The following is a 24,730-nucleotide window of genomic DNA, read 5'->3' as shown; positions in this document are numbered from 1 at the left end:
TTACATAATAAATGAATAAAACAACATGTGAATCAAGATTTACTTGTATTTAGGCTAAAGTTATACAAAAATGAAGAAAATTGTTTAGAAGTGAGTAGCTTTTCAAAATTTGCGACTGTAATGTAGATCATTTTTACGTATCATCCCTCAAATATAGTCTCCCATCATGTTTTCGTTATAAACTCCTTGGTTGCGGCGTTCAAAGTCCAGTATATCTTGGTGGGAGCACTCGCCATGCTCCTCTGAGTATGCCCCCATGTTCGCCTTGAATTTATCAAGATGAGCGTCAAGGATATGGACTTTCAGGGACATCCTGCAGCCCATTTTGCCATAGTTCTTCACCAGAGTTTCAACCAGTTCCATATAATTTTCGGACTTGTAGCCCAAGAAGACCCGAACCATTGCAACAGAGCTGCCCCAAGCTTTTTCTTCTTCCTACTGAGCTTCTTTTTGGGAATTCTGTGCATCCCAGGATCTTCTTTATTTGTGGTCAAACGAAGACACCAGCTTTGACCTTTGCCTCAAACAGCTTAGGGAAGAAGACTCATAGGTACTTGAAGGCTACAGATTCCTTATCAAGAGCTGTGACAAATTGTTTCATGAGACCCAATTTTATGTGCAATGGTGGGAACAACACCTTCTGGAGGTCCACTGGTGGGTCACACTTGACATTGTGCCTCCCCGCAGAGAAATTGTTCCGTTGTGGCCAGTGTTTCTTATTGTAGTGCACTGTGGTGTTTCTGCTGTCCCAAAGGCAAAGATAACAGGGAAGCTTGGTAAAGCCTCCTTGGAGACCCATCAGGAATGCCACCATACTTCATACTTTTATATATATTACTATGGAAAGTTCTAGCAAATTCTCGTAACTTCTACAACATTTTAGAAAATTCTTGTTAGTTCTACAACATTCTAAAAAGTTCTTGAAAATTCTTGTACGTTCGAGAAAATTCTCTATCAGCTATTCAGCACTGAATCTACCTGGAATATTCTGGAAAATGGGTAAAATTGAAAATTTCATTATTCAAAATTTCATTTCAAAAGCAAAGTTTAAAGAGAAAAATAGGTCTTTTTCCATTTACTTTAGGCAAAAGCAATTGGAAAATAACACTTTCTGTCCAGGAACAAGAAAAATTAAAAATTTTTGTTACATAGCGTTATCACTTACTAACACACATGAAAGTTTTTTTTATTTCCAACTAGATCCTCCAGGAGAACCTGTGATAGATGGTTACCTGGAGGGAGATACAGTCAGGGCAGGTGATCCGTTAACCCTAATTTGCCTCTCACGTGGAGGAAATCCTTTAGCTGAACTTGTATGGTACAAGAACGATGTCAAAGTGGACTTTTCCTATACAACAAGTGGACAACGATCAACTAATAAGCACACTTTTGTCGTGGACCATTCTGACAATAACGCCATCTACAGGTGTGAAGCTTCTAGTGTTGTGGTACCAGTTCCGTTGAAAGTGGAAATTAAGCTGCGTGTTCAATGTAAGTATACAAGATTAACTATAATTCGTGATGAGGAGAAACCCACTTGAATTAATAATGTATCTCAAGATGGCTGGTAAAAGTGTTAATACCCATACCAGCCATCCTGAGATACAAGATTATCTATAGAGCAAGTTAAGAAGTGTAAGTTAACCAATGAGTTACTGTAAAGTTATCTGTAAAGCACGTAAAGAAGTGCAAGTTTTATGAGTTAGTTAATGTTCTTGTAATGTTTCACGACATGTCTTATACACACCCTTACATTAAAAACATAAATCTAAAAACTGTTTGTTTGTTTTTTTTGCTAGTATCATTAATCTTTTATTATTTAACGTTATAATTATGTTTTCGTTTCGTTTTGACAGTCAGCCCTGCCAAGGTAATTGTGAGTGGCCCTGGAGAAGCCATGGCCGGTGACACCGTTACAATACAATGTACCACCGACAGAAGTAACCCTGCCGCCGAACTTTCATGGGTGGTCAATGGCAGGCCACTGACCTCAGAAAACATACTGACTCCTCACCCCGACGGAGGGTGGGTGACGTCATCTAACGTTACTGTTACCATTACAACACAGGTCAGTGAAATGTTTTATACATCACATATTTGTAGAGGCACAACATATAGTATAAACAAAGTTTTGTAGAGTTAGCACACATAGTACAGACAAGGTTTTGTATAGTTAACACACATAAATTGGGTTTCAGTATGTATAACACATGTACACAGTTTTATAAGTCACACAGGTACAGTAGGTTTTTGTAAAGGCAACAAATATAGTAAACACATACACACAAGTATGCAAGTCGGTTTCTTTTATTGTACACTTAGCTGTTGTGAATTTAATGCAATCTGATGTTTAACTGATGAGAGTTAATGTAATATGGTGTAACTTTCCTTTAAACAGGACCGCTACTTAAAACGGTTTTCCTGCTACTCGGTAAACAAAGCTCTAGGAGACACAGTAGTCGAGTCACACGTGCTCAGTGTTTTGTGTGAGTACAATTTTTAATACTGGCTAATTTGTTAACGACGTGGAGATCTTCACGGCTTAATTACAAACGTTAGCAATGACAAATTTGACCTAAACCTTGCCGTTGTTTCTAAGGATACAATTAACTCTTGAAGTAGAGCTCTAAGTTAGCGTTTTTAGCGTAAATTACAGCACCACCTGGTGAACAAATATTTTTACATTTAGATCCTCCTGATCCTCCAAGCATCTTCGGGTACATGGCTGGAAATTCGATCCGTGCAGGAGAACGTCTCCGGTTATCTTGTGTGTCAAACGGAGGCAACCCACCTCCGGATCTGATGTGGTTTAAAGAAGGCCAGAAGGTTTGAACAAGTTTTGTCACTTATAGCTGTTTCGTTACATGACTTGATAGCTCAATTCTATAGAACACCAAATTCAAGGTTTGATCCCCATTTCTTCAGAATGATTGAAATAGCATATATTGTCCTAGCTTTAAAATAGAATGTTTTGCTATTTAAATGAGACTTTAACGTTCTGATTCTCACATGAATTCTAACTGTTACTTCACAATTTTTAAATGTACCTAATATGCTATACTTTCTAGCCTCTTGCATACTTCTACGTACTAAACATACAGGACTCTACCGTCATTTCAGTATTTGGGACTTAAGTTTAAAAAAGGCCATTAATGTGATGTAGTTCTCTCGGTTTTAAAAGTATAAAGTTTGTTTGCTTTTTTAGGCCCAATTGATTTCTGACCACTGAAAGTACATGATTTGAAGATTTTGAGGCTCTGTCGTATCACGGTGTGGAAAAAAAAAGTTATTTGATTCTGTTTTAATCATGCATGTTCTATTAGCGTATTTCTAAATTTAAGATGTGTAACCTCAGTTATATGGCGAAAATTATGTATTGGTAACAGAGCTATTTGTGCTTTAAAGTAATGTTTTAAAACTTATTCTACATGTGAGTTTTTCCAATCAGTGCAGATAGCCCTTGAATAGCTTCGCGTGAAATTCAAAACAAATAAAAACAAACAGGCTTTTCCAATCTTGGTCTCGAGTGCAGATTTCCATAGTAACAATCAACTTTTTTCACAAATAGAATCAAGCATGTCAACCGCTTGCAGTTTCTTCTGTACAGGTTTCCATAGCAGCATACAACTTTTGTTAAACGTAGAATCCATCACATTCGCTGCTGACAACGTTTTTTTTTCTTCTGCACAAGTTACCATAGCAACATAAAACTTTTTTTAAACGTAGAATCCATCACGTCAGCTGCCAGTGTTGTTGTTTTTTCTGCACAAGTTTCCGTAGTAACGTACAACTTTCCTTACAGGTTGAATCAAGTACGTCGACCGCTGGTAACATTTCCTCTGCAGAGATTTCCATAGTAACAGAAGAGAGCGATAACGGCGCTGAATACCGTTGTGAAGCCACGAACGCTGCAACTTCTAATCCACTTTATGCCACTAAGATGCTGTCCGTCCACTGTTAGTGACATTTTCTTAAAAGGCTACGAACACACAACGTGGCTTTTATTGTAAAAATCGTGTTTGTTGAATTAGCACTGAAATACTTGCCTTAAACAAAATAAATTGTAAAAAAATATATGAAAAGATCACAAAAAACGTCCAGTGAATTTTTAAATAAAACTGTGTTCATACAAAATAAAAAACAACGTTCATTTTATGTTTTACCCTAACATATAATAATAATAAACAGTTGGAAGCATTAAAGGTATTTCCAAATATTCAATATTTTCATTCTTAATGACATTAAGGTTGCTGATACTAGAATAAAACAAAATTTAATTCTGTCAATAAAGTAGGATGCAGCGATAATATATCATATGGTAATGAAGTTTATTGTTGGAATCCAACGCCACTCCATTTCAAATTGTGCAATCTCATTGGCTACTAGTGTGATTTGATTGGTGTAATCATCACAACTTATAGACAGTAAAAATACAGAAAATAAATGATTCTTACATGTAAATTGATCGTTCGTTTTGAAATTCCTTAAACAAAACAATTTTTGTCTCTTAGTTCCTCCTCGTGGTGTGACAATTCGAATGAAACCAGAAAACCCGAAAGCCGGAGATACAGTGAGTATATAACACTTTATTCTGTACTAATTACTTAAGTCAGAATAACTCCGGTATTTAATAAATTTACAGTTTTACACAAGTTAAGTAGACATTGTAAGTTCACAGACAGTGTATATTATGTCGTAAGTACTCTTTAGTAAAGTTGTAACAAACTCGTTACATAGTAAGCGTATAATACGTTATAGTTGTTAAGCTGTTTTTAGTAATGTTGTAACAAAATGATTATATAATAGGTATATACATAGAAAAACATACTACTTTAACCGTGCTAGTCTTTAGAACATTCTGGAAACTCTTGAATACTCAACTATAGATAAAATATAATATCCTGCTCATTATTAACCATGTGGTTAACCACGCATGGTGAAGTCCGGTTACCGGGTAACAATATAATATACAAAGATGTAATACACTGCTTATTATTAACAATGTTAGTGACGACGTATGTCGACAACTGAAAGACCTTAGCAGTTTCTGTATACTTAACGCGTAAACTTTTATACTTGTATGAAAGGTAACAACGCATAAATTAACTCGTCCATGTAAAAACATAAATAAAAATGTATTTGTTTAACGTTCTCACACAGTAAAAACAGTGTAACACGGTCTGATGAAGGACTTCTGTCTGGAACGTCACACACAATCAAACTTAATAACGTTTCTAGTTAGACGACTTAATGTATCCGTTATTATCTTTTGTCATAGCTTGTTTCTTTTTGCTTACGTCTTGCGAAATGACGAAAAGATATCTTGGACATGTCTTAGGTTTCATTTTTTAATAGTTTCTGAATATTTAACTTATACAAGTTTAATATTTAAATGTTATTAAACACCTTGGGTAAATTTGCATATCTTGATAAATCTAAGTACTTGTAAAAGCTTAAGTGGTCAAGCTCACACATTTATAGTTTCGAGACACTTAACTTGGTTGGTTGTTATTATCCCAACCAGTGGATATATAAATATTGTAAGTTTTTTTATGAGTTCTCAATAGCAGTTAAACAACCGGAAGTCTGTATATAAAACTCAGTTGAGGCATTAAAATGCAGGCCACATTTAATTCTCTGTTTTCTGTTAAAATGGGGAAATAAAGTGTCTCGTTTTGTGCGTGAGTTCTGTGGCGACAGATTACAGAAGTTTTCTTTAAAAAAAAAGGACTAAGTAGCCAGGTTTCATTGTGGTCTTTGTCAATAGGAGTATTTTTTATTACTTCTAAAGGCTAATATTCGGCGTTGGAAAATTTCTTTAGATATCTTCTTCGACACAAAAAACATTCATTCGATTTTTGTGTTGAGAGCCAGTATAAAAAGAATAACGGATATAGAGATGAGTTTCATTAAATCATGTAAGCAACGACGGGATAAAAACTACAATAAATAAATACGTTTTCAAAAATGCTTCTTTCTTGAAGCGTTTCTGAAGGGGAAAGAAGTGACAAATAATGGACAATTAAAGTGTTTGATGAACAGCCGTGGGGCTGGAAACTTCATGTTAAGAAAAATGGAAGTTCGTCTGATGATAATTCAACTTTTTTGTCATAAATAAAACTTTTACTGTCGTGATTTACTTGATCAAGTGGTTGTCCAGGTGGTTGAGACATTCAATTCGGAACCTGAAGGTCGGGGGTTCGACTCCCCCGTCACACCGAATATACTCGCCTTTTCAGCTATGAGAGTGTTAAAAATTGACGATCAATCCCACTATTCGTTGGTAAAAGAGTAACTCAAGAGTTGGCAGTGGGTGGTGATGACTTTCCTTTTCTCTTGTCTTACACTGCTAAATTATGGACGGCTAGCGCAGATAGCCTTCATGCGGCTTTGTGCCAAATACACACAAAAAAAACAAGTAAGTTCTTTTATCAGTCAAAACGTTCAATTCAACAGCTATTGTGAACACAACTCATTAATATACTTACTGTTTTAATCTCTCTAGTAAACAGCACAATCAACTATTTGTGTCGTGCCAACCACGGGTTTTCAAACTCCGAATTTTAGCGATATAAGCGCCAAAACTTAAACTTAGTTTAAGGTATTATTGTTACTAAAGGCAAGAAGGTTATTTAATTTCAGACACCGCTATTACCAGAGATAAGAATCTCAGTTTAACTTTAGAGAGGTCATTATCATAGGTAAGAACATTAGTATAACTTTATAGAGATCAGTACCAGAGATAAGAAATTTATTTTAACTCCAGAGAGGTTGTTATCAGAGATAAGAACCTTAGTTTAACTTTAAAGGTCATTATCGGAATTAAGGATTTTAGTTTAACTTTAGAGAGGTCAGTGCCAGAGATAAGAACCTTGGTTTAAGTTAAGAAAGGTCATTACCAGAGATAAGAATCTTAGTTTAAAATTAGAGAGGTCATTTTCAGTAATAAGGACCTTAGTTTAAATTTAGAGATCATTATCAGAGATAAGAATTTTAGTTTAACTTCAGAGATAAGAACATTAGTTTAGCATAAGAAAGTTTAGCATTATCAATGATATCAAAGCTATTTTAACTTCAGATATGATGAAGTTTGTTCAATAATAATGACGATTTTTACTTGAGATAATAGAGTCAGTGTGATAAGTAAGTCTAGCTTTTACTGACAATCTACGCATAATGAAACTGTAACAACTAAGTTTAATTTTACGACATCATAATGGCTTTAGCATTATTTAGTTCAGAACTACAGAAAATGTGATATTTAAACTAGGTGACACTAATATGCGAGTCTGGAAGTAGCAACCCTGCTTCAGTCGTAACCTGGTGGCGAGAGGGTTTCATGATTCCAGGGACGACGGACGCCATTTTGGACGCTCCTCATGGCGGCAAGTCGGTACGGAATGTTCTAGAAGTAAATGTATCTGCAGAAGATGACAAAACAGTCTATAAATGTCAAGCTGCTCATGAAGTTCTAAAGCAAAACGTGCATAATGCAGTCACACTTAGCGTGTTTTGTAAGTAACTGAAACATTTACTGTGCTATATGTGTTGTTATTGATATTACTGTGTTTAGTAAGTAACTGAAACATTTACTGTGCTATATGTGTTGTTATTGATATTACTGTGTTTAGTAAGTAACTGAAACGTTTTTTTTTACTCAATAAGTGAGACAATTTGGTTTCGTTTTGATCAATCTACTGTCTATTAGGCATATTTTTATGTAGAGTCAAACAGAAATTTTTATAACAATACTCTGTACAAGTAATTAATTGATCTGTGGAAACGTTAACTAGTAGAACTTTTACAAATAAATGCAGTTTATTTTTCAGCCAGAATAATTTTCCCTAATTTTCTTCTTGTTACTTTTTACAGTCATTTTAACTGTCTCTGTTTAGTTTCTTGTTATTTTCAACTGTCAGCTTAACTGTCTTTATTTATTTTCTTGTTATATACTGCTGTCAGTTTAACTGCCTTTATTTAGTTTCTCGATGTTTTTACTCTCAGCTTAACTGTCTTTGTTTAGTTCTTATTATTTTCTACTGTCAGCTTAAATGTCTTTGTTTAGTTCTTATTATTTTCTACTGTCAGCTTAACTGTCTTTGTTTAATTCTTATTATTTTCTACTGTCAGCTTAAATGTCTTTGTTCAGTTTCTTCTTATTTTCTACTGTCTGCTTAACCATCTTGATTTAGTTTCTTCTTATTTTCTACTGTCTGCTTAACCATCTTGATTTAGTTTTTTCTTATTTTCTACTGTCTGCTTAACCATCTTGATTTAGTTTCTTCTTATTTTCTACTCTCAGCTTAACTGTCTTTGTTTAGTTTCTTCTTATTTTCTACTGCTAGATTAACTATAATTGTTTAGTTTTTACTGTTATTTTTACAGCCATATTACCATAAGTATTCAATAGTTTTCAGTCTGTTATAATTCAAGTAATGCAAAGGGTTTACTGTTTCAGGATAACGACAGATCTGTTATAATTGAAATTTACTGTTTCACAAGTCATGGTTATACTGTGTGAACTCTTTCTAACGTATTTTCTCGGTCTCAACAGACAAGCCTAAGTTCTCTACGCTGCCACTGGAAACTGTAGACCTAGTGGAAGGAGAGTCAGTAGTGATAAATTTAACAGTCAAAGCTAATCCCGAGGCTGTGGTATACACGTGGTATAAAGATGGACTTCCTCTCTCAGAAGAATCTTCTAAAAGAATCTCAGCCTCGGGATCTATCCTCAATGTCACTGAGGCTAGTAGAGCCGATAGGGGGCGGTACAGATGTGAAGCCAAGAATGATCTAGGGACAACAGAAACCGTGGTTATTCTTAACGTGCTGTGTAAGATCATTATATTTCAAATCAACTTGAGATAAGTTTCTCATTTGATAAGCTATACACTAGGCGTTCATTGTTCGAAATTAAGAACCGATACATATGTTTAACTGTTCGGCATAAAGATAATATATATATAAATATGATTTACTGTTTTCATTTAGGATTGGTATATATGGTTAAATGGTTAATCCCAGAGGTGTGTGTGTGTTTATATATATACGTATGTACATATGATTCGCTGTACAATACTGAGGGTGTTATATATTGTTATCTGTGTGAAACTGGAGTGTTTATACATGGTTACTTGGGTGACTCTGAAGGTTGTTATACATGGTTATCTGTGTGACACTGAGAGTGATTGTATATGTTTATTTGCGTAACACTGAGGGTGGTTATACATGGTTATTTCTGTTACATCCGAGAGTAACTGTATATGGTTATCTATGTGGCATTGAATGTAGTTATATGTGGTTATCTGCGTGACAGTGGGGTGTTTATACATGGTTCTCTGTGTGACACAGATGTGATTATATATGGTTCCCTGTATGACACTGAGGATAGCTAGATATATGGTTCCCTGTTGTTATTTGTGTGACACTGGAGGTGTCCATATATGTTTGTATGACTCTGGAGATTATCTATGTGATACTAAGGATAGGTTTATATATGATTCCTTGTGTGACACTTAGGGTGGCTGTATATATGGCTATATGTATGACACTGGGGTGGTTTTATATATGGTTCCTTGTGTGATACTGAGGGTGGTTAAACATAGTTATCTATATATGGTTTTCTTTGTAACACAGAGAGTAGTTATACATGGTAATTTGTTTCACACTGAAGGTATTTATGTTTGTTTGATTCTGAATGCTGTCTATGTGATATTGAGGATAGGTAGCTATATGGTTTCCTGTATGACACTTAGGACGGTTATATATGGTTATGTGTGTGATACTGGATGGTTAGATATGGTTATCTGTGTGGCATGGGGTGGTAATATATGGTTATTTGTATGGCACTGAACGTGGTTATACATAGTTATCTGTGTAACACAGGCGGTGTTCATACATGGTTATGTGTCTGACATACATTGCCCTATAAGAAAAAACAATAATAAGTTTATGAAACTAAATTAATATATACACGATTTAACATAGTAAGTATTTTGTATGTAACTGTTTTAAAATATGTTTTCTGATTCAGACACTGCCACTATTGTGAAGGTCACAGAACTAGCGTTGGTCGAACCGATGAGCAATGCCTATCTACAGTGTATCGTGGACGCTAATCCAATCACCAAAGATGTCATCACTTGGCGAAGTGAAGATTTTGACATGAACCGGACATACCATTCACTGGAAAACGACCGGTCGTTTCTGACCGTATATAATGTCAGTAAAGAGGACTCTGGAATATTTGAGTGTGTTGCCAACAATTCTATTGGGGAAGAAGCTATCGGAGTGGCCAACCTTGTGGTTAAACGTAAGTTTGTTGGGTAATAGCGAATATCTAAAATGCTGACAATGTGACGATTGTTCTATATTCTCCCTTCAATTTTACTTCTTACGTCCTTCAGCTTCATCTAGGTTGTTTTGTTTGTTTGTTTAAAATTAAGCACAAAACTACACAATGGGCTCTGTGCTCTTCCCACCAAAGGTATCGAAATCAGGTTTTTGCGGTGTGAGTCCGCAGACATAACGCTGTGCCACTAGGGAACATCTAGGTTGTACCTATTATTACTAGGATCCGACTCATATCATTGTAAATATAAAAAGTTGTCTTTATCGGTGGTAATCAATAACACATATAAACAGTTTTTGTTTCCTACCTGCATCATATCATTTTCTTTCTTTGCATTTCTCGGTTCCTTCATTTTCTCTCACACCTTCCGGTCCTTTTCTTATCGTTGAATTCCTGTCTTTTATATTTCTTTCTGAAAGTGACACCGAACCACCATCTTTCTTCCAATTATTTTCCAATAACTTTCATTTCTCACAGACTGGTCAAAGCTCGGGTGCATTTTCAAATCTCTTAATTTCAACCGATTTTTCTTCCATCTAGTTTCGTAACAGACCAGTAAGTATATTTTAATACTTTGATAACAAGTATAATTGTTGGTGTTTTCAAGTGTTCTCTTCTATAAAGTTAAATCTTTTTTTTAAGATAACTCAACCTTAAAGACTGATAATTGACATAATTTTTAACTGAGCCGTTAAGTCATGTAGTTAGCTAGAATTAAATCTTATACCTACGTCATTATTAGCCTTGTGTAAAACAATCACTTACTTATTTTGTTTAGTTTTTCTCCCAACTGGTTAAAACATGTATCTTGTGTGATTCGAATATGATTTACATTTATGTGATGTTTTCTGACAAAGAAAGTGTCTTATCAGATGAAATACGTGTTTAAAGACAAACTTTGGATTTGACCAATATTTCTTACTTCTCTAATATAGATAAACCTTCCATCGACCTATCTCAACGTCTTTTAAAAGCAGCTAGTGAAAAAGGACAAACAGCAAAGTTGGTGTGTCGCGCAGAGGGCGCTCCAAACGTGACCTTCACTTGGTCAAGAAGTGGATCTACCATTGTCGAAACGGAAAAGTACGAAATGGATACGTACATGCTGGGCCTAAGAAGCTGGGAAAGTGTGTTGTTGGTTCATCGCGTTGAAAACAGTGATTATGGCTTGTACGAATGTGTGGCTAGGAACGAACTGGGGTTTGACACTGTCAGAATTAAATTAGATTTAACAAGTAAGAATAACATTCGAGTATGTGTTCAAAATAATAAGTAATAATTGTTGTTTAACTTTAAAACTAACGTGGGGGCGGGATGTTGAGGGAGTTTCGCTCCACATCTTGTGAGAACAGTTACTGTTGTATTAGGAGCAGAACCATTGTTCTTCGGTTGCGGAGGCACATGTTGGGTAGCTTCAGCTCTAGCAAGTCCTCCCCCCTAACTCCTTTCCTTGCTTGTTACTGTACTCAGAAGTGATCAAATGAAATCCATTTTCTGTTTGAAGATGCGAAGCAAACACGGGGATAATTAGTTGGATTAATTGGAATATTAGATACTCTTTGAGGATATATATGTCATGGTGAACAAAACAGTTTGGTACATAAATAGTTAATAAACATTAATTTTAAAAACCCTTTTAATTTGTAATTTGATAGAACGGTACCATACTTTTACCACACATACAGCATTGCTACAGGTATGACTCCCATTAATCTAGAGCATTACTGTGATTTTAAGACACCTATGTTTCAGTTGTAATAAAAAAAGACATTTTGATAAATTGGTGGTTGTGTTTTAGGTCAACCAGACCCACCAGTGGCTCTGAAGGTGGTAAACTTCACAAGTGACTCAGTTCTGTTAAAGTGGGTTCCAGCGTTTGACGGAGGGTTAGTCCAGTCTTTCAGAATTCGCTACAAGCCCACAGAGTCACAGGCCTATCAGTACACGGACGTCTTTCCTCCCAACTCCACAATCCACATTCTAAGTGGATTAAGTCCATCCACAGAATATATGTTCAGCGTCCAGTCTTTCAATGATCTCGGATTCAGTGACTTTATGGATGACGTAGTGAAAGTCATCACAGCGCGTGAGTTTTCTCATCATATTATTTATTTCAAATTAGTTTAAATCACTACTGTAGTGACAAGGGATGTGTTTTATATGCCGTTCAGTTTAACTTGGTCTTCCACTTCGTTCTTAACTCCGTGCCTTTATTATCCATAGAATTCATTTTATGTAATTACTATCTCTGTGTATTTAGTATCTCTGATTTTCAATTAGTGTAATTTACACTTATTTTGTTAGTCTCTGATGAGCATAACTAGTACGTTAATTTGTGTGGTTTTACTGCGGTCGTTATAGAACCCGTACAAATCAATATTAAATGCTTTCGAGTTGTACATGTTATATTAAACCAAACTTTAAAGCTGTGTATTTCAAAATTAATTTATTAAACAAATGTGTTCTGTGCCAAGTCATTTCCCAAGTCTTTATTTTCTGAAATCAAGGGTACATATCTTCTTTAGTCTTGTTTTGTTCAGTGTTTCTTTATTGTAGTGTTATTCGAATTAAGTTTTCCTCACACGTACTGACGTTCGGTATTACACTGGTATAGGTGAGATTCCGGGGGAAAAAACCCAGCAAGGAACGGCGGGATCTCTGGAGAGAAAGACCGATCTCCCCCGCATTATCGTGATCTCAGTTTCGGTCGTGGGTACGATTCTCTTGGTGTTGAATATCGTTCTAGTCATTTGTTTCGTCCGTCGAAGAAGAAAGAAGAGATTGGGGGAAGGTATGTAAAGGTCCTCACCCCCATCTGTTGTCTTCCAATCATTCTTAAATAAGTTATTATTGTTTACTAAACATCTAGAAATATAGAAATTGTTAGCTCTGTGTGTTATTTATTGTCTACCAAATAACTTGAAACAGTTAGCTGCGTATGATATTATCTACCAAATGAGTGAAAACAGCGAAACGGCACAACTTACAATAACACACTATAGTTTATGGTAATTTCTGCTTTCCGGTAAACATTTTCAGATACAGATGGATACTAATTATTTCACAATGTATTGTAGTGGTAAAAACAGACCTCATATGTTCTGGTAATTAATCGTTTCGATATCAAGTGTTCTAAATGTACTCCTAACGGTATGCAAATAACATTTGTCGTAAAGTAACAGAGAAAGTCGAACTTTATAGAGCTCGGAATTGTGTTGTGATTCTTTGTAATTTGAACCATATTCGGCGTATGACATTTTGAACCAACTTATGAAACTCGAGCTAGTGGGGTTATTTTGTATTGTATGTTGTGTTTCATGACGTAGCTCAGACGTTATTCACTGAGCCAGAAAGCTGAACAATAGTAATCAAATTAAAAATAACAATAGTAATCAAATTAAGAATAACAATAGTAATCAAATTAAAAATAACAATAGTTATCAAATTTATAATAATAATAGCAATCAAATTAAGAATGACGCTAACAATCAAATTTAGAATAATAATAGCAATCAAATTAAGAATGACACCAACAATCAAATTTAGAATAACAATAGAAATCAATTTAAGAATGACAATATCAATCAAATTTAGAATAACAATAGCAATCAAATTAAGAATGAAATAACAAACAAATCTAGAATAACAATAGCAATCAAACTAAATATGACGCTAACAATCAAATTTAGAATAACAATAGCAATCAAATTACGAATGTAAAAATGATACTAACAACCAATTTAGAATTATAATAGAAGTCAAATTAAGAATGAAATAATAATCAAACTTAAAATAACGATAACAGCCAAATTAATAATGACACTAAGAATCAAATTTAGAAAAATAATAGCAATCAAATTAAGAATGAAATAGCAAACAAATCTAGAATAACAATAGCAATCAAACTAAAAATGATGCTAACAATCAAATTTAGAATAACAATAGCAATCAAATTAAAAATGACACTAACAATCAAATTTAGAATAATAAATATAAATTAAGTAAAGAATGAAATAACAATCAAACTTATAATAATAATAATACCAATCAAATTAAGAATGATACTAACAACCAATTTAGAATTATAATAGAAGTCAACTTAAGAATGAAATAATAATCAAACTTAAAATAACGATAACAGCCAAATTAATAATGACGCTAAGAATCAAGTTTAGAAAAATAATAGCAATCAAATTAAGAATGAAATAACAATCAAACTTAGAATAACAATAGCAATCAAATTTAGAATAACAATCGCAATCAAATTAAAAATGACACTAACAATCAAATTTAGAATAATAAATAGTAATTAAGTAAAGAATGGTAACGATCAAACTTTGAATAATAATAATAATACCAATCAAATTAAGAATGATACTAACAATCAAATTTAGAATAACAATAGCAATCAAATTACGAATGTAAGAATGATACTAACAACCAACTTAGAATTATAATAGAAGTCAAATTAAGAATGAAATAATAATCAAACTTAAAATAACAATAACAGCCAAATTAATAATGATGCTAAGAATCAAATTTAAAAAAATAATAGCAATCAAATTAAGAATGAAATAACAATCAATCTTAGAATAACAATATAAATGAAATTTAGAATGACGCTAACAATCAAATTTAGAATAATAATAGCAATCAAATGAAAAATAATAAAAAGCATTCATCTGAAGAGAATAATAAAATTACTCATTTCTACTCTTCAGAAACGAACAACTACATATTTTAAAATTTTCTGAACCCTAAAGTTTTTTGTCACATAGGTGAGTATTTTATCAATTTTTAAACTGTTTCGACTGGATTTTGGTGTAACTGTCTAAAAAACATTACTTTTACGTGATTCATTTTAATATTAATCTAACTGTAGCTGAATTACTGGATTTTTTGTGTGTTATAAATTATCTTCTCTCGGTGAAACCTGTTTTTCATCAGGGAGCGAGAAGTCCAGCAGTAAAACTGCTACAATCGAGATGTACGCCCCCAGTAGTAATAATGGAGAAACAACTAGCTCAGTGTCAGAGAAGAGTGAACCATACTCAGACGGGCAGTATTCGGTAAGACAACATTACCATGAAATATATCAAATATTGAGATGATATGAAAGAGGAATATTCATATTTAGTAATTAAACTTCAATATCTATAATTCACCTGTAGCAATCTAATTATTTGGTAGTAGCTCATTTGTTACACCATTAGCTTAGTAGTTGAAGTGTGCATGAATTCTAGGATCAACTTGTGTTTCCTTTTAACAATATAAATATTTGGTAGTAGCTCATCTGTTATACCCTTAACTTAATAGTTGAAATGTGAATGAATTCCAGAATCAACTGATGCTTCTTTTTAAGAATATAATTATTTAGTAGCAGCTCATCTGTGACATTGTTAGCTCAGTAGTTAAAGTGTATATAAGATAATGTTTCTAGAGTGACTGGTCATTTATCATTATGTATAGCCGACTTGCCTATGCCAGTAAGGGGTTATTACAATAATAGTAATATCTTAAATAGGAGGAACCTCATAAACCAACATTGGCAACTTACTTAATAGACGAAGAACTTGAGCAAGAGTACCCAGATAACACTCTACCTGAACAATCTAATTATGTAGAAGATGGTAAGATATGTCACTATGAAGTGAATTTTATAAGAAAAGCATTATATTAAATAGTGTCAATTTCAAGTGGCTTTGGTTTTAATTAACACTGGTGAAGAATTGCTAGAAACTAGGGTATAAATCAGATTTTAATTGTGTTATTTTAAACACTGGTCAGAAACGGGAGTATTCAATTAGTTTTGTTGTGGTATTTAAACACTGGTTATGAACTGAAGTAATGATGTCCCTTAAGCCTAAATGGGAACGTTGTACGAATTATTCTTGTTTTCTTATTGTAGTTAGATATGACTGCTTTTCCTTGCTCATAAAGTGTAAATTATATAAGACCGTAATTTATTTTCAGGCATATTACTCTACTATATAAAAAATACAATGATTTTTCTTTCCGGAATAAGAGATTAAATCTTTATTAGACAGTTCAACATTTATTACAGTTCAATATAGGCCAACTTACTGCTATAGTTGCCGTGATGACGGTAAGAGTTTTGACGAAACTATTTAGTTCAAATATCTAATAAAGGTTTTATCTTTCATATTGTCAAAAACGTTGTTTTTCTATATATTGTTTACTCTTAATATTGAGTATTTTAGCTAGATTATCGTTAAACTTAAACTAAACTTCAAACTCTGTAGAAGTGAAAACGACACCTGAAACTAATATCCTATTCTTTGAGCTAAAATTCCCTTCCAAAATATGTTTTGTTTTTAAGTTACATTTCTCATGTTTATTTCTTGAATACTAGAGCGTGGTCATTCAGCGTTAGAAGGAAGACCTCACCTGTCACATGGTCATTTCCAGAAAAGAAACGGGTATCTAAACAATCACCACCGACTAGATGACAGAGAACTCCCCAGGAACATCTACCAAATCGATCAAGATTTCCCTAGCAATGAACTCCGACGAAATGCATATAACAAAACTATGGGTGAAATGATGCCGGTAAGACAAGTCTTCACAATATTCGTTTAGAGTTGCTTTACTGATGTCAAGACAGCGGTAGACTTAGGGGGGCGCTGGCTGTCACAATGTTAGTATTTGTTTGAAGTTAATCAGAGAAGACCCACTTGTAGAGAAAAATATATGTGTAAAAACGGCTCGTTTGGGTTGAGTTTTGTTTTGTTTTTTAATGTAGAGGAGCGAACAACGTTTCGACCTTCTTCGGTCATCGTCAGGTTCACAAAGAAAGAAAGAGGTAAATGACCGATAGCTGACCACATGTTTGAAGAGGGTTGTGTAAATGAGTGTAGGAATGTAGAGGGCGTGCTTAGATGTTTAAATATATATATTTTTAATTTTAGTATAGGTATGAAGGTGTTCCTTTGTATTGGTTTATTTTGGGCTTGAGTTGTTGTATAAGTAAGGCTTCTTTAATATATATATATATATATATATTTAAACATCGAAGCACGCCCTCTACATTTCTACTCTCAGTTACACAACCCCCTTCAAACATGTGGTCAGCTATCGATCAGTTACCTCTTTCTTTCTTTTTCAAACTGACAATGACCGAAGAAGATCGAAATGTTGTTTGCTCCTCTACATAAAAAAAAAATGTATATATATATCTCAACCCAAACGTACCGTTTTTACATATGTATATGTTTAGAGTTGTTTTATTAACTTCAGTACAGTGGTTGATTTAGGAAGGGGGGGTTAGTTAGCCACTACAATATTAGCATTCGTTTAGAGTCGTTTTACTAACGTCAAGACAATGGTAGATTTAGGAGAGTGACTAGCCTCCCTACCCCCCCCTTTCCCTAGATCCGTAAAAATATGTTCGTATCGATACAACCAAGATATGTTCGTTTTATTGACACCAAGATAAGTTGGTATTACAGTCATGAATGAATGTTCGTATTACTGACTTCAACTCTCCTTTTCGTCAACTCTACAGGAAGGGAGTAATATCTTCACTCTCAAGAGAAATTATACTCTGTTTCACCAACTGTTTGCAAGTGTTAGTAACAGGGCACTGACTGTGACGACAGTCACACACCTGGTGTGCTGCCTTAAAACTTTGGGGAATTTATTACATATGGGTATTAGTAATGTAATAATATGAGCTTTTATGTATTTGTTCATACAAAGTAAATTTAAACACACCTCAATATACATAATATACTATAATAGGTTTATTAATTAATGTTGTAAATGAGCTAACAACATGTAATATTGAATTCGTTATTGGCGTCGCATCTGTTATAATCCCTTGTGTTATCGGTGTAACGTTAGGTAGATCAACATATTTTATTTATATTGTTCTAAACGACACTTTTAACTTCCACGTTGATTTTTCTGTTTCTCTGAATGTTGTTTTCAGGTAAACTACAGTAGAGTACCACCTCCCGTGCCCAGTAGGACAGCGGCTAGTTCTGGTGCAGAATTATCCTACATTGTACCTTCCGACCCCTCCAGAAGTCCACCAGTGCTATCTACTTTCAATGCCAATACGGACTACACAACATCCGTACCTGATGAATCGTACTCGGGGGGACTGACGATAAGGGACACGCTTGACAACATGGTTTGATCCCAGCACTCCTCGTTTATGTTGATAGGATATTGTGGAACAGGAAAACTATAAGTAATATTGTTTGTAAATATGGAAGTTGAAAACAGGAACAGTTGGATTATTGATAAAAATTATTACACCTGTCTGAAGAGACAGTGTTTTACTGACATGGTTGTAGTGGAAATATAGTTGTTTGGTGGCGTTAGTAACTTATCGGTTAGAAAACAAACATTATGTTGTCATTCAACGTATTGTTTTTTTGGTCATTGTTCGTGAAAGATATTGTACTGATGAAGACAACGATTTTGCACCGTCTTACTCTGCACTTGGTTATTCTGCTTCCACTATCCTAACTTGTAGAAAAGATTGTGTAAATGATGACATTACTATGAAAAAGATTCTGTAGTTAATGGTCTTGTGTATTATCATAACTTGTGGAAGATACACTATATTTGATAATAATCACTTTACCATGGTAACGTATGTAATATACAATGTACTTGATTGTCCTGGTTATGTACCATCCTAACTTATGGAAGATACAGTGTAGTTGTTAATCCTGGTTGTACACCTCCCTAACTTATGGAAGATACAGTGTACTTGATGGTTCTGGTTGTACACCATTCTAACTTATGGAAGATACAGTGTACTTGAAGATTCTGGTTGTATACTCTCCTAACCTATGGAAGATACAGTGTAGTTTATGATCCTGGTTGTACACCATTCTAACTTATGGAAGATACAGTGTAGTTTATGATCCTGGTTGTACACCATCCTAACTTATGGAAGATACAGTGTAGTTTATGACCCTGGTTGTACACCATCCTAACTTATGGAAGATACAGTGTAGTTTATGACCCTGGTTGTACACCATCCTAACTTATGGAAGATACAGTGTACTTAATGACTCCAACAATTGTACACCATCCTAACTTATGGAAGATACAGTGTACTTAATGACTCCAACAATTGTACACCATCCTAACTTATGAAAGATACAGTGTACTTAATGACTCCAACAATTGTACACCATCTTAGCCTCAAAGGAGTTGAACGCTATATACGACTAGTTTTTACCATCCTATTCTATAAAATAAATTGTTTAATTAGTATCAGTTGTTTACTTTCATATTTAGTGTCAAGGCAGTGTATGTTATTGACGTCATTGTATTTTAACCATATTTTGAGCCCATGCGTCACCGGCAGAGGGCGATGGTTGTTTAAAAGTACTTATGACTTTATTCTATTATTATTTTTATTACCATCCTATTAACCACGTAAGCGTACTGAATCGTTAAACTTCACGACGTGAAATAAGTGCCTTGGGTAATTACTATTGAATCTTAGTTTCTCTCTGTAACCAGTAACCATCGATTTACGTTTTCTAATCTTAGTTATAGTCTCTATGTTTAAAAGTGCTTGTCGCTTCTTTTCTTTCCCGTATACAAAACGTTGGACGTCAGCAGATGACAGATATAAACTGGTTTATTGATTATATTATTAAAGTTTAGGATAATAAAATTATTATTGTATCTTTATTTTCTCGTTGGTATATCTACCTAGAAACCAGAAGGTGGCAGAAACACCCTCCCGCGAAATTATTTAGTGATCCTAGGAATTTTTAGTTTTAACTTCCTTCTCATGCTGTATAAATACAATTATAAGAAAATATTCGTAACAAAACAATGTTATTTTATTTCCTAAATTTACAAAATTTTACTCATATAAAAATAAAATTTCCTAATACACACAGGTGGTGAAGACAGTGGGGCCCTGAAGTGCCCCTTTCAATGGAGAATATAGATCTATTTATAAGAAAAATCACTGTTTGAATTCAATCCCCATTGCCCTCCTCTCCTAAATTAAATATATTAATCCGCCTATACTTTTATATATTTACTTCTGCCTCCATTGTAAAAAGGTAGTGCATCAGATTAGGTATTGTGACGTCAGAAAATTTGTTTCATCGTATTATACTCAAATATGGTTGTGTAGAGACGAACAGTTAATTAAAATGGAATATATCACGAAAGTGTGACGACTTTCTATATACGTTGTGTGTGTTTGCACTGTGTGACTTTAATACTCTGTGACAAGCTTCTAACTGTATTTCCTTATCTTATTCACGAGACTGTTTGTTCTAGCGTGTGGATAGCAGCACTAGTTGTTCTATGTTAATATTGTAAATATGGATACAGTTTTTACGCAAATAAAACCATCTAGTCACAACACTTCACTGTGGTGATTTATTTATGTTTACATCTCGCCAATGTCACGAATTAAGGAAAACCTATAAGTTTTATTTACATGCTACCTTAATAGTCGTTCCATTTATATAAAACATTTTCAAGTTCACAGTAAGTAGCCACCATTCTACTGGTTTTACAACGTGCTATCTAACTAGAAATGTATCGATTAAGAGTTATCAGCAGATTAACAAAGTCACAGTTCTTTTATATTAAAATACTCTTAAAGAGACAGAAAACCAGATAGAATGATTAGAGTAAATTTTAATTACACTAAGTGCTATCGTTTTTACCTCCATTCGATCTGAAAATTCAAAACCCAGGGTAGTTCATAAGGCTTATCCTGGCTTCAGCGTTTTTCTAACAGTATATTTCACAGTTCATCATAAGCAGTGTGTGTTAATATTCATTGTTTGTTTCATGAACACAACGATGTAGTTATATACATGTAATCTTAAACTACGTACACGTTTAAATATATTGTAGCTGTGTACTGGATAATAACTTTAAACTACATACAAGTTTAAACACATTGTAACTCGACTGTATACTCTGTCATACGAGACACATTTCAGGCTCATGGGGTGTTGGTTGCCAGCGTCGTGTTTAAGTCTAAACAGACAAGTTGTAATTAGAATCCTCAGGCATTGGTATGTCGTAATGTACAATCCATTACTGATATGTTTTAGATTTTCTTGATAAAACTACCACTCTGTGCCTGAGAGGTTTGTAACACCTCGAACTTTGTTAATTAGATTAAACTTCGCAGTTTCTCAGCCCTTAGCAATACATAGAACTTCCCATTCCCACAATTCAACACAGTTAAAGTGACCATATTCTAAAACTTGGGGCGGTTTACATTAAAACTCATCACAAGAAACTTAATCTGTTTATCTAGTCTGTAGTTACATCAGTAGAACAGTAAACGAACAGATGCCATGACGTCACACCGTGGCCATTTAATCTACAGAAACATGACGTTGTTAAATATGTTAATTTTTTCAGATGATTTATCTTTTCTCGTCAGAAACTAAATTTTAAAAATTTTAGATAACGGAAAGCAGGTTGATTGGTTTCTTTTTGTCAGCCATACACACACACACATTACAACTCTTACCCCGTTTATCTTTCTTTACCAACCCAGAGCAGGATAAAAGCTTTTCACTTTTCTATCAACTGTCAGAAATAATTGGGAAATGTTATTTTCGTTTTTACCAGCTCACAGCAGTAAAATAAGTATCTACTTTTATGTCATCTTCCCATATTAATTACAACATTTTGTTTTTGTTTGTTTTTATAAAAGTAATTCACATAAGTCGGGGTAGATTACTAACCATCTAATTTTGATCAATGGGGCATTATTACTTATACTATTAGAAACCGGGTTTCGATAAATGTTGTGTGCAGAGCACAGCTAGCCCTTTGTGGATAACAAAAAAAGAAATATTAAATTCTGTGACCGCCGACCTGTGTCCCATTTAGTTTGAGTTAATACATGAACCAGGTGGGAATGGATCTGCTGCAGTGTCTCTGATGGTATTGGTAACATCCGTAGGTTATCTGTAGCTGTCTGAAAAGGGTGTTGAAAAACTTGTATAATTCCAAATCATTCTTCCCTTTTGTTTATCGGCGACATCCATGAATTTTGTTTTCAAATAGTGGGAACACATATAATAATATAAGCTATATAGAAGATAAAGAGTATCTGAAAACGGCTGGTATGTGTGTTAACACTTACACTAATAAAGCAGAGAACAACGTTTTAACCTTCCTAGGTCATCCTCAGGTTGACAAAGAGAGCGTTTGAAAGTGACTGTTGGCGTGCACATGTCTCGGGGACAAGAGTATAAACAGGTACGGGATTGTAAGGGGCGTTGCAGTTGGATGTTAGGTTATTAATTAATATGGGTATAAAGTTGTTCCTTTATATTGGTTTAATTTTGGTTTTAGTTGTTGTATAATGAGGCTTCTTTGATTTTGTGCTTGTTTATATTTGTTTCCTTACATAGTATGTGGGTGTTTTCTATGGTTATGTTGTGTTTATTTGATTTGCAGTGTTCAAAAATGTGTGAAAGTGTTTTGTTTTGTTTTTGTATTCTTTGAATCTATTTTTCATTTTTTTGCTTGTTTCTCCAATATAGAAATCTTGACAGTTGTTGCATTGTATTTTATAAATAATGTTTGTCATGTTTGTCAGCGAAATTTTTTACATAGTATGAACTTTAGTTTTGTACCTGGTTTTGAATAAATTTGGTGTTTACTGAAATGCTGTGTTTTCTTATAAGTTCTTTTTTCTAGATGTTGGTTATTTTTTGCTGATGTAAGGAACATATGGCATGCAGCAGTGTAAGGTTTTTGTAGTTTGTTGTATCTTGAGATTTATTGTTGTTTGTTTGTTGTTGGTCTAGGTGTGTGTGTATAATTTTTTCAACGGTTTTTGGAAAAAAAATGTTGATCTTAGTGAAGTATTGTTTTATTTTGTTGATTTCTTCATTAATTTTATCAGGTGAACATAGTTTTGTGGCTGTGTTTATTTGGTTTCTTAATATGTTGAGTTTTTGTTTTGTTTCATTAACTGAGTCCTAGGAAATTTATAATCCAATATGGGTAATTTTTCTGTGGATTTCTCTTTTGAATTGTGTATCGGTTCTAGTGATTTTGAGATTAAGAAATGCTATTTGATTAGTGTTTTCCTGTTCACAGGGGCACCATAGACCCTGATGTATCACTGGTCAGATTTTACCTGTTGTTGCCCACCTCTTCTCCAGGTAGCCGTTTTTAATTTTCTGTTGAAAGACTAGAGGAAAATATCTAGTCAACACTATCCACCGCCAACTCTTGTACTAATATTTTAATTACGAATAGTGAGATTTGAGCGATATATTTTAAAGCTCCTCTGAAAAGGCGAGCATAACCGATGAGAGAAATTAGAAAGAACCCGCGATATTCAAATTGCGAGTAGAGCGCTTCTAACCATCAGACGCCACCAGGTCTTTCTTGAAACATACTTTAACAAAGGACTGTAGGACTGTACAAAATGTGAGTGTTATAACACCAAAACTTATAACATATAATATATAGAGCCCCGTACAACAAATCTGCCACCATTTGTAAGTGATAAATGACACAGAGTACTTTCTCACTGCTCACAACTTAATGTTTCTCATCCCACATTAAAGATCCAAAGAGAGAACATTCATCTTAAAGATTTCTTAATAAAACAAAGACTCTCAGCAACTTATGTGTTGTGTATTTCATTTTAAACCCTACATTACATAGAAAATTAATGTTTGTATTTTATTTAAACTCTATATTACATAGATCAATTAATATGTTTATTTTATTTAAACCCTACACTACATAGATTAATTAATATATTTATTTTATTTTAACCCTACATTACACAGAACAATCAAAACGATTTGATTTTAACTCCATATTACATAAAATATACAATGTGTATTTTATTTTATTGATATCCTACATAACATACAGCAGTTAATGTTTTTATTTTATTTACACCGTACCTCACATGGAGTAATTAGTGTTTCTTTATTTCATTTAAACCCTACATTACATACAGTAACTAATGTTTTGTTTTAATTTTATTTAAACAATATATGAAAGGAAATAATGTATTCCGCTGGTACAAAGGTAAGTTTACGGATTTATAATGCTAAAATCAGGAGATAGCCCACCGTGGCTTTGCTGTAAAAGAACACACATACACGTGGAATAATTAATACTTATCTTCATTGTACTTATACTATGTGCTACATGGAGTAATTAGTGTGTGTTTTTTTATCACACCGTACTTTACATACAGTACTTATGGTTTTATTTTATTTGCACCATACGTCACATCACACTCAGTATTCAATGTATGTTTTATTATTCAAACCCTCCATCACAATGATCAATTTATAAGTTTATTTATTTAGACTCTAAATTACATATAGTAATGTTTTTCTGTTTTATAAACCCTACATT

The 24,730-nt window shown here is 33.8% G+C and overlaps 1 protein-coding gene across 1 annotated transcript in view; it reads left to right on the top strand.

Moving 5' to 3' along the window:
- LOC143225448 (nephrin-like) overlaps window positions 1-20,725 on the top strand; it is a 57,530-nt gene extending 36,805 nt beyond the window's left edge. The window contains exons 7-22 of the mRNA XM_076454890.1: window positions 1,201-1,491; window positions 1,857-2,068; window positions 2,399-2,486; window positions 2,690-2,826; window positions 3,803-3,956; window positions 4,512-4,570; window positions 7,271-7,514; window positions 8,555-8,833; window positions 10,034-10,312; window positions 11,287-11,586; window positions 12,150-12,437; window positions 12,966-13,142; window positions 15,299-15,420; window positions 15,876-15,981; window positions 16,725-16,921; window positions 18,303-20,725. Of these exons, the coding sequence (XP_076311005.1) occupies window positions 1,201-1,491; window positions 1,857-2,068; window positions 2,399-2,486; window positions 2,690-2,826; window positions 3,803-3,956; window positions 4,512-4,570; window positions 7,271-7,514; window positions 8,555-8,833; window positions 10,034-10,312; window positions 11,287-11,586; window positions 12,150-12,437; window positions 12,966-13,142; window positions 15,299-15,420; window positions 15,876-15,981; window positions 16,725-16,921; window positions 18,303-18,512 (3,143 nt within the window). The 3' untranslated portion in view covers window positions 18,513-20,725. The remainder of the gene's footprint in view (window positions 1-1,200; window positions 1,492-1,856; window positions 2,069-2,398; window positions 2,487-2,689; window positions 2,827-3,802; window positions 3,957-4,511; window positions 4,571-7,270; window positions 7,515-8,554; window positions 8,834-10,033; window positions 10,313-11,286; window positions 11,587-12,149; window positions 12,438-12,965; window positions 13,143-15,298; window positions 15,421-15,875; window positions 15,982-16,724; window positions 16,922-18,302) is intronic.
- The last annotated feature ends 4,005 nt before the right edge of the window (window positions 20,726-24,730 follow it).

This window comes from Tachypleus tridentatus, chromosome 9 (genome assembly GCF_004210375.1).
Source record: "Tachypleus tridentatus isolate NWPU-2018 chromosome 9, ASM421037v1, whole genome shotgun sequence".
NCBI lineage: Eukaryota > Metazoa > Arthropoda > Merostomata > Xiphosura > Limulidae > Tachypleus > Tachypleus tridentatus.
The sequence above is the reverse complement of the archived record's forward strand: the minus strand, read 5'-3'. Positions and strand labels throughout refer to the sequence as shown.